Source organism: Vigna unguiculata, chromosome 5, assembly GCF_037176805.1.
Source record: "Vigna unguiculata cultivar grain cowpea cultivar isolate G323 ecotype 2 chromosome 5, ASM3717680v1, whole genome shotgun sequence".
Lineage (NCBI taxonomy): Eukaryota > Viridiplantae > Streptophyta > Magnoliopsida > Fabales > Fabaceae > Vigna > Vigna unguiculata.
The window spans coordinates 52,719,094-52,732,499 of record NC_140796.1 but is presented as its reverse complement, the minus strand read 5'-3'; the positions used below and the strand labels follow the sequence as shown (position 1 = coordinate 52,732,499).

Below are 13,406 nucleotides of genomic sequence, written 5' to 3'. Positions count from 1 at the left end.
AACCCTTAAGAGGATAAAATAATTTAGATAATAATATTTTGATCAATTTCTTTTAATCATTTTTAATTGATCATTTTCATCATTTGTACATCATATCATTTAAAAAATTCAAAATAAATAATTAAAAAAGATTAGAATAATAAATAAAAAAATAAATTAAAATATCATTATCTAAATAATTTATTAGCCACGTTTTAAATATTAAATTCTAACACTGTACACCTTCCACTCTGACTCTACCAGTCAACATTGAGTGTTACTTTCAGTGTTTATAATATTCGAAATGTGCAGAGTGTGGAACTGAAATGCCGGCAACAATCCTGCTCAAGATACAATATAATATACTAAGAAATTAATACAACTATGCATGTGTTAGACTTTTCAAACATTTTTCTTGATAAGATTATTTTCAATGTTCAAAATAACATTCCTTATTATATTTATTATTTACTTAATTTTTAATTTATTGTGATTGAAAACCGACAAAGATAACATTTTATAAATTTCTAAATAAATAAATTTTCAATAAAATAAACAAATTTCTAAGTAATTTTTTAACATAATTAAATAAAAAAATAGAAGTTTTTTAGGAGTTTTTTATAAAATACGTTATCATTATAATATCATTTCTTAAAAATGAAGTAACAATCACAACAAATATTTAAGAAACTTTTATGAGAGATGTAAGAAAAATACTTTAAACAACACTTAAACCGTGTATATATGGCTGACAGATATTATCAACATAGCATAATTTAATAGCGGCTTTTATGTTACTGCATGTTACAAACCTCAAATTTTGTTTTTTTAAGTGGTCAACACCAGTTATCCACACATAATAGTAATGAAGCAATTCAAAAGTTTGATTGTAATGACCATTGAAACCCTGCATCAGTGATGCATATAAGGTGAAAGGGAGTTAGGAATGTGAGTATAGCAGAAGGAAAAGAGAGAGACAACAATGGTGGGAGGTGAATGCATTTCAAACCATCCCATTTTCAATACTTCAAGTGGTGTTGGTTATGTTACCAACATCGCTGGTGTTAACACCTACGTCACTGGTTCTCCTCTCGCCATTCTTGCCATTGTTCTTATTTCTGATGTTTATGGTATGCTGTTCTTTCTTCCAAACATTATTACTGGGTTCTGTTCTGTTTCTTGTTATAGAATACTGAAACCACTGACTTGTTCTTCTTCTGATTCATTCCTTCTTCATTTTGTCTTGTAGGATTTAAACCGCCACTTTTAAGGTTTGTTACTTTCAACGACTATTAATTTACTGAGTTTACCTCTCTATGCTTATTCTCTGGTATGAGGCTATATATCATGTCTTCCTTTGTAAGCAAATACTATTTCTGTGGAGGCAACAAGGCATAAAATCAATTGAATTCTTAAAATAATTTAATAACAACATTTTGAATGGTTTCAACTGTTTAGGAAAATTGCAGACAAGGTTGCACACCACGGGTATTTTGTGGCTGTTCCTGACTTCTTCCATGGAGAACCCTACACTGATGGGAATGTGAGCAGGCCTTTCGATCCCTGGTTCAAAGATCATGACCCGGTTAGTTCTTAGCTTATGATAATTTTTCTTGATCGTTATCGTTAAGAAAAAAAAAAAGTTAAATGTTTTTGTCTTTCAACTTTTATTCCAAATTGGAATTAGTCTCTTTTGAATACCTTGAATCATTTTAATCCCCTATTTTTAGAAATATGTAAATTTAGTTCTTTAAATCAAATTTTTTAAATTTATTTAATGTTTTAAACGGGTTTCTCATCTAACAATTAAAAAAATAATATGTCAAATGGTATAAACAAACTAAAATACTATAATAAGATGTGTTTGAAATGTCAAATAAATTTAATGAAATTTATTTAAAAGGATTAAATTCACGAATTTCCAAAAATACAAGACTAGATCGGTTCAAGATTTCTTAATAGAATTAATTTTAATTTTCACTAAAAATGAAAAGAGAAGACCATATTAAACCTAGAAAAAAATCTAGATTCTCTATCGAATTTTTTTTATACCGTTATCTATTGAAAATTAAAGATATATTACATTGGTACTTTAACATTTTTTTGATATATTTTAAAATTTTAAAATTAATAACTACCAAAATATTTTAAAGAGAGAACAGAAAAACAATATGCGTGCACACAGAATCCAGATTTGAAAAAAGTGTTCTGACACTGGCTATTAAATGTGCAGGCAAAAGGAATTGAAACCGCAAAACCTATTATTGAAGCCTTGAAAAGAAAAGGTGCTTCTGCTGTTGGAGTTGCTGGTTTCTGTTGGGGTGGTAAGTGGCTTCCACTATATTAGTAATGTGTACTCTGCAATTTCAGGTCACCTTAAGTATAAATCTGTAATGTGTTGTTCTGTTTCTACTGTTTCTCTCAGCTAGGACCGTAACTAACCTTGGAAAAGCCAAACTTGTTAAAGCTTCTGTGCTATTACATCCATCATTTATCACTGCAGATGACATCCGTGGTATGAATTCTCATTCAGATCACAAAAACTTCAACTTTTTTGTGAATTCAACTTGTTACAGTGTATCGTAGAAATTTAAATGTGAGTCTAAATTTTATATCGAGTAAAAATGAAAAATTTGAACACTATATAAGAATCAAGTCCCTTAAAACCATTTAGATTGAGAATGGTGTCAATGTCTTATGAAATTGAATTCAGGTCTCATTGATATTTGTTCTCTCCAATAAAACCCCTCGGTAAACCTAATACTTGTAAATCTGTTTTTGTGCCGTCTTTCATTTACCATTTGTTTATGGTTGAATAAAGATACAATTCTGAAAAGCAGTTATTTGATCTTTTTCAGGCGTTGAAGTTCCGATTGCTATACTTGGAGCTGAGCATGACACTATCTCTCCTCCAAAGCTTATAAAGCAATTTCAACAAGTCTTAAATGCTAAACCAGAGGTACAATGAAACTTATAATTAACACTTTTTAGTTATCCAATATTTGTAGTTTATTTTGTATGGCCATTAATGGACATATTTAGTGAAATATCTGTGCACTTTATTAGTTGTGTACTGATTTTCCTTTGTTTTGTGCAGATTGATAGTTATGTGAAGATATTTCCTAACGTCTCACACGGTTGGACTGTGAGGTACGATCCTAATGATCCAAAAGCTGTGAAAGCTGCAGGGAAGGCTCATAAAATCATGATAAATTGGTTTGATAAACATCTTAAGAAGTACTGAGAAATGCTGTCATGTGATGTTTCATTTGTATCATTGTGTCTGGTTGGATGATGAAGAAGAGGAGCTTCTCATTCCACGTTGTGTTTATGATGAAACCAATAAATTGTATCAGGACAAATGTAAGACTGTGACAGATTTAACCATAAAAATATTTGACAGAACCCAATTTTTAAATGCCCTGTTTAAAGTTATTTCCAAATTTATTAAGGGTGTGGTATATTGTTTTAGAACAAACTAGTGTGTCTTTTACTTTTAGATAAAAATTAAAAAATAAAAAAATCACGAAGTAACACGTGCAGTCATTATTAGGGATGACAATGAGGCAGGACGGACACGAGTTTCGCTATCCCATATCCATCTCCGTAAAAAAAATTCACCTCCTCCCCATACTCAAACCCAACGGGTATCAAACTTTTGTCACATCCTCATCCCAACCGGATAACGAGTATAATCTCGTACATATACCCATTTTCTTACTACTATAATATTAATTTTAATTAATTTTTATAAAATAATAAAAAATTATAGTAAAGGAAAGATAATATTATCAAATATTCAATATTAGAAGGATGATTGTTTCTTCGATATCAAATACTTTAAAATAAATTATAATTGTTTACATTTTAAATTATAATACCAAATAAAATTTCATGAGAACCAAAACAGTTATTAAATTTGAAAATATTAATGAAACATAGTTGATAAATTTAAAAATATTTTTTTAAAAATATAAAAGAAAAACAAATATTCAAATTAAAATATATTTTAAATATTTGTTTCTTCAATCTTTTAAATTCTAATGAATCTCTTTTTTATACACTAATAAAAGTTATAATACATTATTTGATCAAAATGATACAATCATAACAAAAGTTTAAAATAAATTATAATTTTTTACATTTTAGATTATAATAGCAAATAAAATTTCATGAGAATCAACTCATTTATTAAATTTACATACATTAATGAAACCTAATTGATAAAATTTAAAAATATTTTTTAAAAAATATAAAAAGAAAACAAATATTCAAATTAAAATATATTTTAAATGTTTGTTTACTTCAATCTTTTAAATTGCAATGAATCTTTTTTATACACTAATAAAAGTTATAATACATTATTTGATCAAAATGATACAAAAAACAAATAATAATCATAATAAAAGTTTAAAATAAATTATAATTGTTTACATTTTAGATTATAATACCAAATAAAGTTTAATGAGAAACAACACATTTATTAAATTTGCAAACATTAATGAAACCTAGTTGATAAAATTTAAAAATATTTTTTAAAAAATATAAAAGGAAAACAAATATTCAAATTAAAATATATATATATATTAAATGTTTGTTCACTTCAAGCTTTTAAATTTCAATGAATCTCTTTTTTATACACTAATAAAAGTTATAATTTATTACTTGATCAAAATGATACAAAGAACAAATAATAATCATAATAATAAAATTTTAACATACATCTTGTATCTTTTGAACTTCAATTATGTTGGATGGTGATAAAAAATATTCATGACAATTACATTAAATTTTTATATTATAGTAAATAAAATTTATTTATACAATTATAGTGAAAAAATTACAGTATGATTGATAATGAGTTAGAAAATAAAAGATAATTAGATAAACTATATCGAAATGATATTTTACATAATGAAAATAAACAACAAATAAAAATATTAAAAAATTAACAAATGTTTACAAACAATTTGAGAGACTATTGAAAGAAATGGCACAAAGAAAAACAAATGTATAATTAAGGGCATGATATGTTGAGAAATATCTTAGAGATCTAAGAAAACTTTTCAAATATCAACATATATACTAAATGGTTGAGAAATAACAAAAATTCTTTTAGCGAAACAAAAGTTCTTCAAATGAAACAAAAACTAATAATAATAAGAAAATGATTTTTTTGTATTACTTAGTAAACGAAAGGTTTGTGCTATTAAATACTTAAATTAAGAGTATTAAACATTCTCATGTGAAAAGAAAATATACAATAAATAAAAATATTAAAAAATGATAGAAATATTCAAATGTGAGACGTAAAATTTTTTTAATTGACATACATCTTTTAACATAATTACATAAAGGTTATGAGGTTATGATAAGATGGAAAATATAATTGAGTTGCGAATGAGTTTCATGACAAACCAACTAATTAGAAGAAATAAAAAATAATTATATATATATATGATTACTTAATTAATTGTGAATATTTTAATAATTTAAACGGGGACGAGTATTATGGTGAAGATATGTACATCCCGATACTCATCCTCATACCCAATTGAAAAAGTCGGGGATTCTCCATACCCATACCCATGCCCACAGTTAATGCGAGAATTTTCCGTCAAAATGGGACGGGTTCGGGCAATACCCACGGAAACTGTGTTAATTATTTAGACTGTGTTAATAAAAAATATCAAATTGAACAAAATTAACGAAAATTGAAACCTGATTAAAAAAACAATATTAAAATTAGAATAACAAAAACTGAACGACCATAAGGACTAAAAGTATATTTTAACCTAAATATTAACTCATTTAACCTCAACAAATTTTCAATCCTAAAATGTTACAGGAATGAAAACCATAACAATGTTGGTTGAAATACAACAATTTTGTGTGCGTTTGGTTTTCAATTTGCAAGCTTATACTCAAATTTATTTTGTATTAAAAGGTACAAATGGTCTTGGGCAAATTTTTGTTCTGATTCATTGAACTTCAAACATAACATAGATCGCTTTCAAAGCAAAATTATAAAATTTTTCCATTAATAAAATTTTCAATTTTATTCAAGTGATGTTAATTTTTCTAACTACAATCGAATCACGCTCGTTACCATATTCATTCCTTTCGTAAACCCCAAAGACCCATGAGAATTGTATGCTTTTAAAGTTTTGATAAAATGAAAGAAAGCAAATAGATTTGATGGAGCCGTAGATTACAAATAGATTTACCTTATAATCTCCAAATCAACAAATAGAAATTTCAGAAAACTTTAGGAAGTAAAAGAAGCTTCGTGATAACATACATTTACCAAATATTTGTGCACGTTTTTAAATCTTTGTTGTCCATGGCGTCTTTCATTCAGACTCTAGGTGCTACATAGGACAAAGGCTAAGCAACATAATAGGAAGTAATAAAAAATATATATTAAATAGGAATCAAATTTAGACACCAAAACAAATAGTTATTATATTGATTATGTTAGACTCCGTTTTATAAATTAAAAACTATTTTCATTCAAAATATTCTTTATTACTAATAAAAAGTTATAATTAATTTGTAAATTAAAATTTAAATTAATTTTTAATATTAGTTACAAAAAATTTAAGTACTTATTTTTTTTATCGGTTTTAGCTATTTAGTTATAATTGTTTACATTTTAGATTAAAATAGCAAATAAAATTTTATGAGAATTAAAATATTTATTAAATTTGCAAATATGAAACCTAGTTGATAAAATTTAAAATTATTTTTAAAAAAATTATAAAAGGAAAAAAAATATTCATATTAAAATATATTTTAAATGTTTGTTTACTTCAATTTTTTAAATTCTAATGAATCTCTTTATAATACATCACTTGATCAAAATGACGCAAAAAATAAATAAGAAATATAATAATAAAACTTTAACATAGATATTGTATCTTCTCAACTCCGATATATGTTGGATGGTGATAAAAAAAATCATGATAGTTACATTAAATTTTTATATTGTAGTAAATAAAAGTTATTTATACAATTATACTGAAAAACTACAATATGATTGATAATGAGTTAGAAAATATAAAATAATTAGATAAAATATATCAAAATAGTATTCTACATGATGAAAATAAACAATAAATAAAAATATTAAAAAATTAACAAATGTGTGTCTTATAAACAATTAGAGAGACTATTGAAAGAAATCGCAGAAAATAAAAATAAATGTATAATTAAGGGAAGTAAGGACATGATAAAATGAAAGATACCTTAGAGATATAAGAAATGTAACATCCCATTTAATAATTTTTCATGCTATCAAATAAAACATTATATTATGATTAAGCATAGCAGATAGTAGAAATAACAGTTATATACACATAAGTATATACTACTGGTACAGTCATTCAAAATTTGTCATAAAAAAAATCCTAGAAGGCAAGAGTAGATGTATAAAATGCCTAAACTACTCATCAAGTTAAACTTCACAAAATTTGGCCCAAAACTACCACAGTAGTGAGTAAGGATCAATTCCTGCTCAGAAGGGGGGGCATCATCATTTGGATTCGGCTATGCTCACACCAACCGTAGGTGATCATTGCAAAGGAGAACACACAAGGACAAACAAACATAAACAAAAGGGTGAGCTAACTGAAATAAGAGAAAATAATACAATTCACAACATAACATCATTCATAACACATAGTTCAATAGTATAAATTCTAGACTCGATATCCGGATTGTGTAAGCGACATTGGAGCTCTTGGTAGCTTGCACCTGTAACGGTTCCCAGACTCTGCAGAGTCTGGATACAAGGAGTTATCACCCGACCGTTTCCAGGGTAAGTCCCCTTCGCGTCTAGGATTGGATCAAGTCCAAAGACTAGGACCTCCTGCTACTCCTCACGACATAATCCATTCTACTTTATCTGAGCGTGAATGATTATTGGAGTTTCAGGATACCAACCAATATGGATTTCACACGTCCTTACACACACTAACAAGTTCACATGAATTTCCCTTGAAATTCTATTCTAGCCACCACTCTGTATAACTCATATTCATCCAATTTCATCACACAATACATTAATAATTGACAATTCAAGCATATAAGAACTTCTTTGCACAAAACCACATTAGAACATATCATTTTACTCTCTAAAACAGAAGCTGAGGTGCCCCACTATAGTGACTCTCGCTTAAGCTAGACATTCTAGCCCAGGCAAGAAGTCATCCCGCTTAGGCGAGTCGGTCTCGCCTAGGCGAGGCTCGAACAGTGGCAAAGGTTCAAAAACTGAGTGAACTCTCGCATTGAACCAAATTGAATCTCTTTAGATAATTGGGATACTAAATTAAACAAACCAAAATATATGGGTACCAAATTGAACTTAACCAAAAAGTGGGATACCAAATCAGTAATTATACCTATAATATACTGAGGAAATTAATACTACTATGCATGTCTTAGACTTTTCAAACATTGTTCTTGATAAGATTATTTCAATGTTCAAAATAACATTAATTATTATATTTATTATTTACTTAATTTTTAATTTATTGTGATTGAAAACCGACAAAGATAACATTTTATAAATTTATAAATAAAAAAAATTTCAACAAAATAAACAAATGTCTAAATAATTTTTTAACGTAATTAAATAAAAAAAAATTGAAGTTTTTTAGTATTTGTTAAAATACGTTATCATTATAATATCATTTCTTAAAAATGAAGTAACAGTCACAATAAATATTTAAGAAACTTTTATGAGAGATGTAAGAAAAATACTTTAAACAACACTTAAACCGTGTATATATGGTTGACAGATATTATCAACATAGCACAATTTAGTAACGGCTTTTATGTTACTGCATGTTACAAACCTCAAATTTTGTTTTTTTAAGTGGTCAACACCAGTTATCCACATAATAGTAATGAAGCAATTCAAAAGTTTGATTGTAATGACCATTGAAACCCTGCATCAGTGATGCATATAAGGTGAAATGGAGTTAGGAATGTGAGTATAGCAGAAAAGAGAGAGACAACAATGGTGGGAAGTGAATGCATTTCAAACCATCCCATTCTCAATGTCTCAGGTGGTGTTGGTTATGTTACCGATATCGCTGGTGTTAACACCTATGTCACTGGTTCTCGTCTCGCCATTCTTGCCATTGTTTTTATTTCTGATATTTATGGTATGCTATTCTTTCTTCCAAACATATCACCAAACATTATTACTGGCTTCTGTTTCTTGTTTTGTTGTTTTTTTTTGTCAAAAATGTGTATACTTATATAATAGAGTATTTGAGATACTCTAACCTTTATATACACATACTTACAAGATTACCAAAATACATATGAAATGTAAATGAAAGACCTTAAAGTTTGTATTTAACCAATAAGTCTACAAAACTATCCCAAACTATAGTATATAATTAGACAATCTACCAAGAGGAGAATACAACACATTGAACAACTAAGATACTAGAGCAGAACATAAATTCTCCAGTAAAAGTTCACTTCACAAAATCTGCCTCCGCATACATGCCTATATAGAGCTATCAATCTTTTTAAACACCTACAACAACTTCCTTAATGACTTTGGCATGAATATGTTGCGTCCATGAAAAGTATCTATATGCGATTCTTCCTTAGTAGAAACTGAACACTACATCTGCAACACAAAAAAAAAACACTCTAGACCATAAAGTCTAGGTAATAAAACATAGATATCCCTTTACAAATATCATATTGTTCTTCCTAACTCACGAATGCTCTATTCCTCTCGCATGCTACACCTTTTAATATAAAACCTTCCTGTGGTAAAAATCTCTCAAGACTAAGTACATTCCTACTTCCAAAGATTCCAACCTCTGAAACCAGTGACTTGTTCTTCTTCTGATTCATTCCTTCATTGGTTTACAAATAGAAATAATGTTTCTATTTGTAACGTAACTGAGTTCTGTTTCTTGCTAAGAGTAGAAGATGACGATGCTTTAATTTTTGTGTTTAATTAATTCAGTTTAGTCTAGCTTTTTCCATGACATTGTTAATTCCTTGTTTGGGTGTATCTATTTGTTTGCCTCTGCCGACAGTTATATTATCTTTAACTAATTTCTTCACATGTTCATTTTGTCTTGTAGGATTTAAACCGCCACTTTTAAGGTATGTTACTTTCAACGACTATTAATTTACTGAGTTTACCTCTCTATGCTTATTCTCTGGTATGAGGCTATATATCATGTCTTCCTTTGTAAGCAAATACTATTTCTATGGAGGCAACAGGGCATAAAATCAATTGAATTCTTAAAATAGTTTAATAACAAACATTTTTTGGGTAAATTAATGTACATTATGGTTTGAGTAAATTAAATTACAAAAGATACTTCTGAAGTATTTTTACATGATGAAACTATTTGAATTGTTATGTTGCATAGGAAAGTTGCAGACAAGGTTGCACAACATGGGTATTTTGTGGCGGTTCCTGACTTCTTCCATGGAGAACCCTACAATGATGGGAATGTGAGCAGGCCTTTCGATCCCTGGTTCAAAGATCATGACTCGGTTAGTTCTTAGTTTATGATAATTGTTTCTTCATCAAGTTAAATATTTTTATTCATTCAACTTTTATTAAAAATTAGAATTAGTCTTTTTTGAAAATTTTAAACCATTTCAGTCTCTTATATTTAAAAATATATAAATTTAGTTTTTTAAATCAATATTTTTTAAATTTATTTGATGTTTTAAACGCATTTTTCATCTAATATTGAAGAAAAAAAATGTCAAATAGTGTAAACAAACTAAAATACTATAATGAAATGTGTTTGAAATATCAAATAAACATAAAAGAAATTTATTTGAAAGGACTAAATCCACGAGTTTACAGAATTGTAAGACTATATCGATTTCAAGGTTTTTTAGAAAGACTAATTTCAATTTTCATTAAAAGTTGAAGGACAAAAAATATTAAACCTTAAAAAAATAATTCAGATTCTTTATTAGATTTTTTGACAGAGTGATCTATTGAAAATTAAAAATATATTACATTGCTACTTTAATTTTTTTTTTAATATATTTTAAAATTAGTAACTACCAAAATATTTTAAAGAGAGAACAGAAAAAAATATGCGTGCACACAGAATCCAGATTTGAAAGAAATGTTCTGACCCTGGCTATTAAATGTGCAGGCAAAAGGTATTGAAACTGCAAAACCTATTATTGAAGCCTTGAAAAGAAAAGGTGCTTCTGCTGTTGGAGTTGCTGGTTTCTGTTGGGGTGGTAAGTGGCTTCCACTATATTAGTAATGTGTACTCTGCAATTTCAGGTCACCTTAAGTATAAATCTGTAATGTGTTTTTCTGATTCTATCAGCTAGGACTTTAACTGACCTTGGAAAAGCCAAACTTGTTCAAGCTTCTGTGATATTACATCCATCATTTTTGACTGTGGATGACATCCGTGGTATGAATTCTCATTCAGATCACAATAACTTCAACTTTTTTGTGAATTCAACTTGTTATAGTGCTTCTATTTTCTTGTAAATCTCTTTTTGTGCCGTCTTTCATTTACCATTTGTTTATGGTTGAATAAAGATAGAATTCTGAAAAGCAGTTATTTGATATTTTTCAGGCGTTGAAGTTCCAATTGCTATACTTGGAGCTGAGCATGACACTATCTCTCCTCCAAAGCTTATAAATCAATTTCAACAAGTCTTAAATGCTAAACCAGAGGTACAATGAAACTTATAATGGGTTTTAAGCCTAATACAAAATCGACTTGTATTATCTTATCTTTAGTTGATGTGAAATTTTCAATACACCTCCTGATACTAGGATAGGTTTTAATATGGTTCTGATATTATGTTAGAAGTTTTAAGCCTAACTTAACCTTACAAAATTCACTTGTAAGGTGAGGTTTGCACTTCACTTATATATTTTAAAATTATATTTTATCTCTAGTCAATGTTGATTTCCAACAACTTTTAGTTATCCAATATTTGTAGTTTATTTTGTATGGCCATTAATGGACATATTCAGTGAAATATCTGTGCACTTTATGAGTTGTGTGCTGATTTTTGTTTTGTTTTGTGCAGATTGATAGTTATGTGAAGATATTTCCTAACGTCTCACACGGTTGGACTGTGAGGTACGATCCTAATGATCCAAAAGCTGTGGAGGCTGCAGGGGAGGCCCATCAAACCATGATAAATTGGTTTGATAAACATCTTAAGAAGAACTGAGAAATGTTGTCATGTGATGTTTCATCATTGTGTCTGGTTGGATGATGAAGAAGAGGAGCTTCTCATGCCATGTTGTGTTTATGATGAAACAAATAAATTGTATCAGGACAAATGTAAGAGTGTCACAGATTTAATAACCATTAAAATATTTGACAGAACCCACTTTTTAAATGCCCAATTTAAAGTTTATTTCCAAATTTATTAAGGGTGTGGTATATTGTTTTAGATCTAACTAGTGTATATCTTTTACTTTTTTTTAATTAATAAAAGTAAAAAATATTATTTTATACATCAAATATTTTGATTATTCGTAAGAATATTGAATAGGCTGTCTTTTTAACATATATGTTATTTTTTTATTAAAATGATTTTATCAAATTGATAAAGAAATATATAAATATTAGTATGAGAGAGTATTTTGATATGTATATATATTAAGTCTGATTTCTCTGCTGAATTTATTTAATATTTTAGAAACTATTTGAAGATACAGTTAAAATAAATAAAGAATATGCATATATGTGATTGTTTTGAATGAATTATAAATAATTTAATATTGTGATTATTTTTTATTAGTGTTTAATGCAAACTTTTGTATAAATGAATTTGTTTCTTATTCCCTTTAATGTACTGAATGAGTTTTGATATGTATATTTATTACTCTGTGCATTGTGATTTTTGTATTTTATACTAATTATGGCTTTAAAATGTACTTATTACTAAATGGAAAAGTTAAATCTAACAATAAAATGTTTATGTATAATTTATATTTTACAAATTATTTATGAAGACAATGTCATTGTAAGTTGGTTAAATCTATCAGAAATTTGTTTGACGTCAGACTATCCGGAGTATTTAAAAAACTTTAAATTAAGTATGAATAACTTTATATGCAAAAAAAAAAAAACTAACATAGTAAAAATACTGCAAAGTTAAACAGCTCAAACAAAGTATAAAAAACTTTAATATCAAAGTCTTACCTATTCATTTAGTTGAAGACAGAAAACATATTGTGGTTCTTTTTCTTCAAGAAAAGTTGAAATAAAAAATATTACCACATTGCACCTAATATTTTTTTTGACAAAAAAATAAATAGTGTCCAAATGTCATACAAAACAGGAACCACAAAGAAGTAAAAAACTTTAGGAAGTAAAAGAAGCTTCGTGATAACATACATTTACCAAATATTTGTGCACACTTTAAATCTCTGTTGA

The 13,406-nt window shown here is 27.5% G+C and overlaps 2 protein-coding genes across 2 annotated transcripts; both read left to right on the top strand.

Moving 5' to 3' along the window:
- The first annotated feature begins 854 nt into the window (after nucleotides 1–854).
- Nucleotides 855–3,397, top strand: LOC114186171 (endo-1,3;1,4-beta-D-glucanase-like). Its single transcript, XM_028074198.2, has 7 exons — nucleotides 855–1,109; nucleotides 1,229–1,250; nucleotides 1,438–1,564; nucleotides 2,213–2,303; nucleotides 2,405–2,494; nucleotides 2,838–2,938; nucleotides 3,077–3,397. The coding sequence occupies exons 1-7, from the start codon at nucleotides 962–964 to the stop codon at nucleotides 3,221–3,223; spliced, it is 726 nt and encodes a 241-aa protein (XP_027929999.1). The 5' UTR covers nucleotides 855–961; the 3' UTR covers nucleotides 3,224–3,397.
- Nucleotides 3,398–8,990: 5,593 nt separating this feature from the next.
- LOC114186172 (endo-1,3;1,4-beta-D-glucanase-like) lies at nucleotides 8,991–12,352 on the top strand. The gene is made up of 7 exons (XM_028074199.2): nucleotides 8,991–9,149; nucleotides 10,098–10,119; nucleotides 10,392–10,518; nucleotides 11,142–11,232; nucleotides 11,325–11,414; nucleotides 11,583–11,683; nucleotides 12,046–12,352. The coding sequence occupies exons 1-7, from the start codon at nucleotides 9,002–9,004 to the stop codon at nucleotides 12,190–12,192; spliced, it is 726 nt and encodes a 241-aa protein (XP_027930000.1). The 5' UTR covers nucleotides 8,991–9,001; the 3' UTR covers nucleotides 12,193–12,352.
- The last annotated feature ends 1,054 nt before the right edge of the window (nucleotides 12,353–13,406 follow it).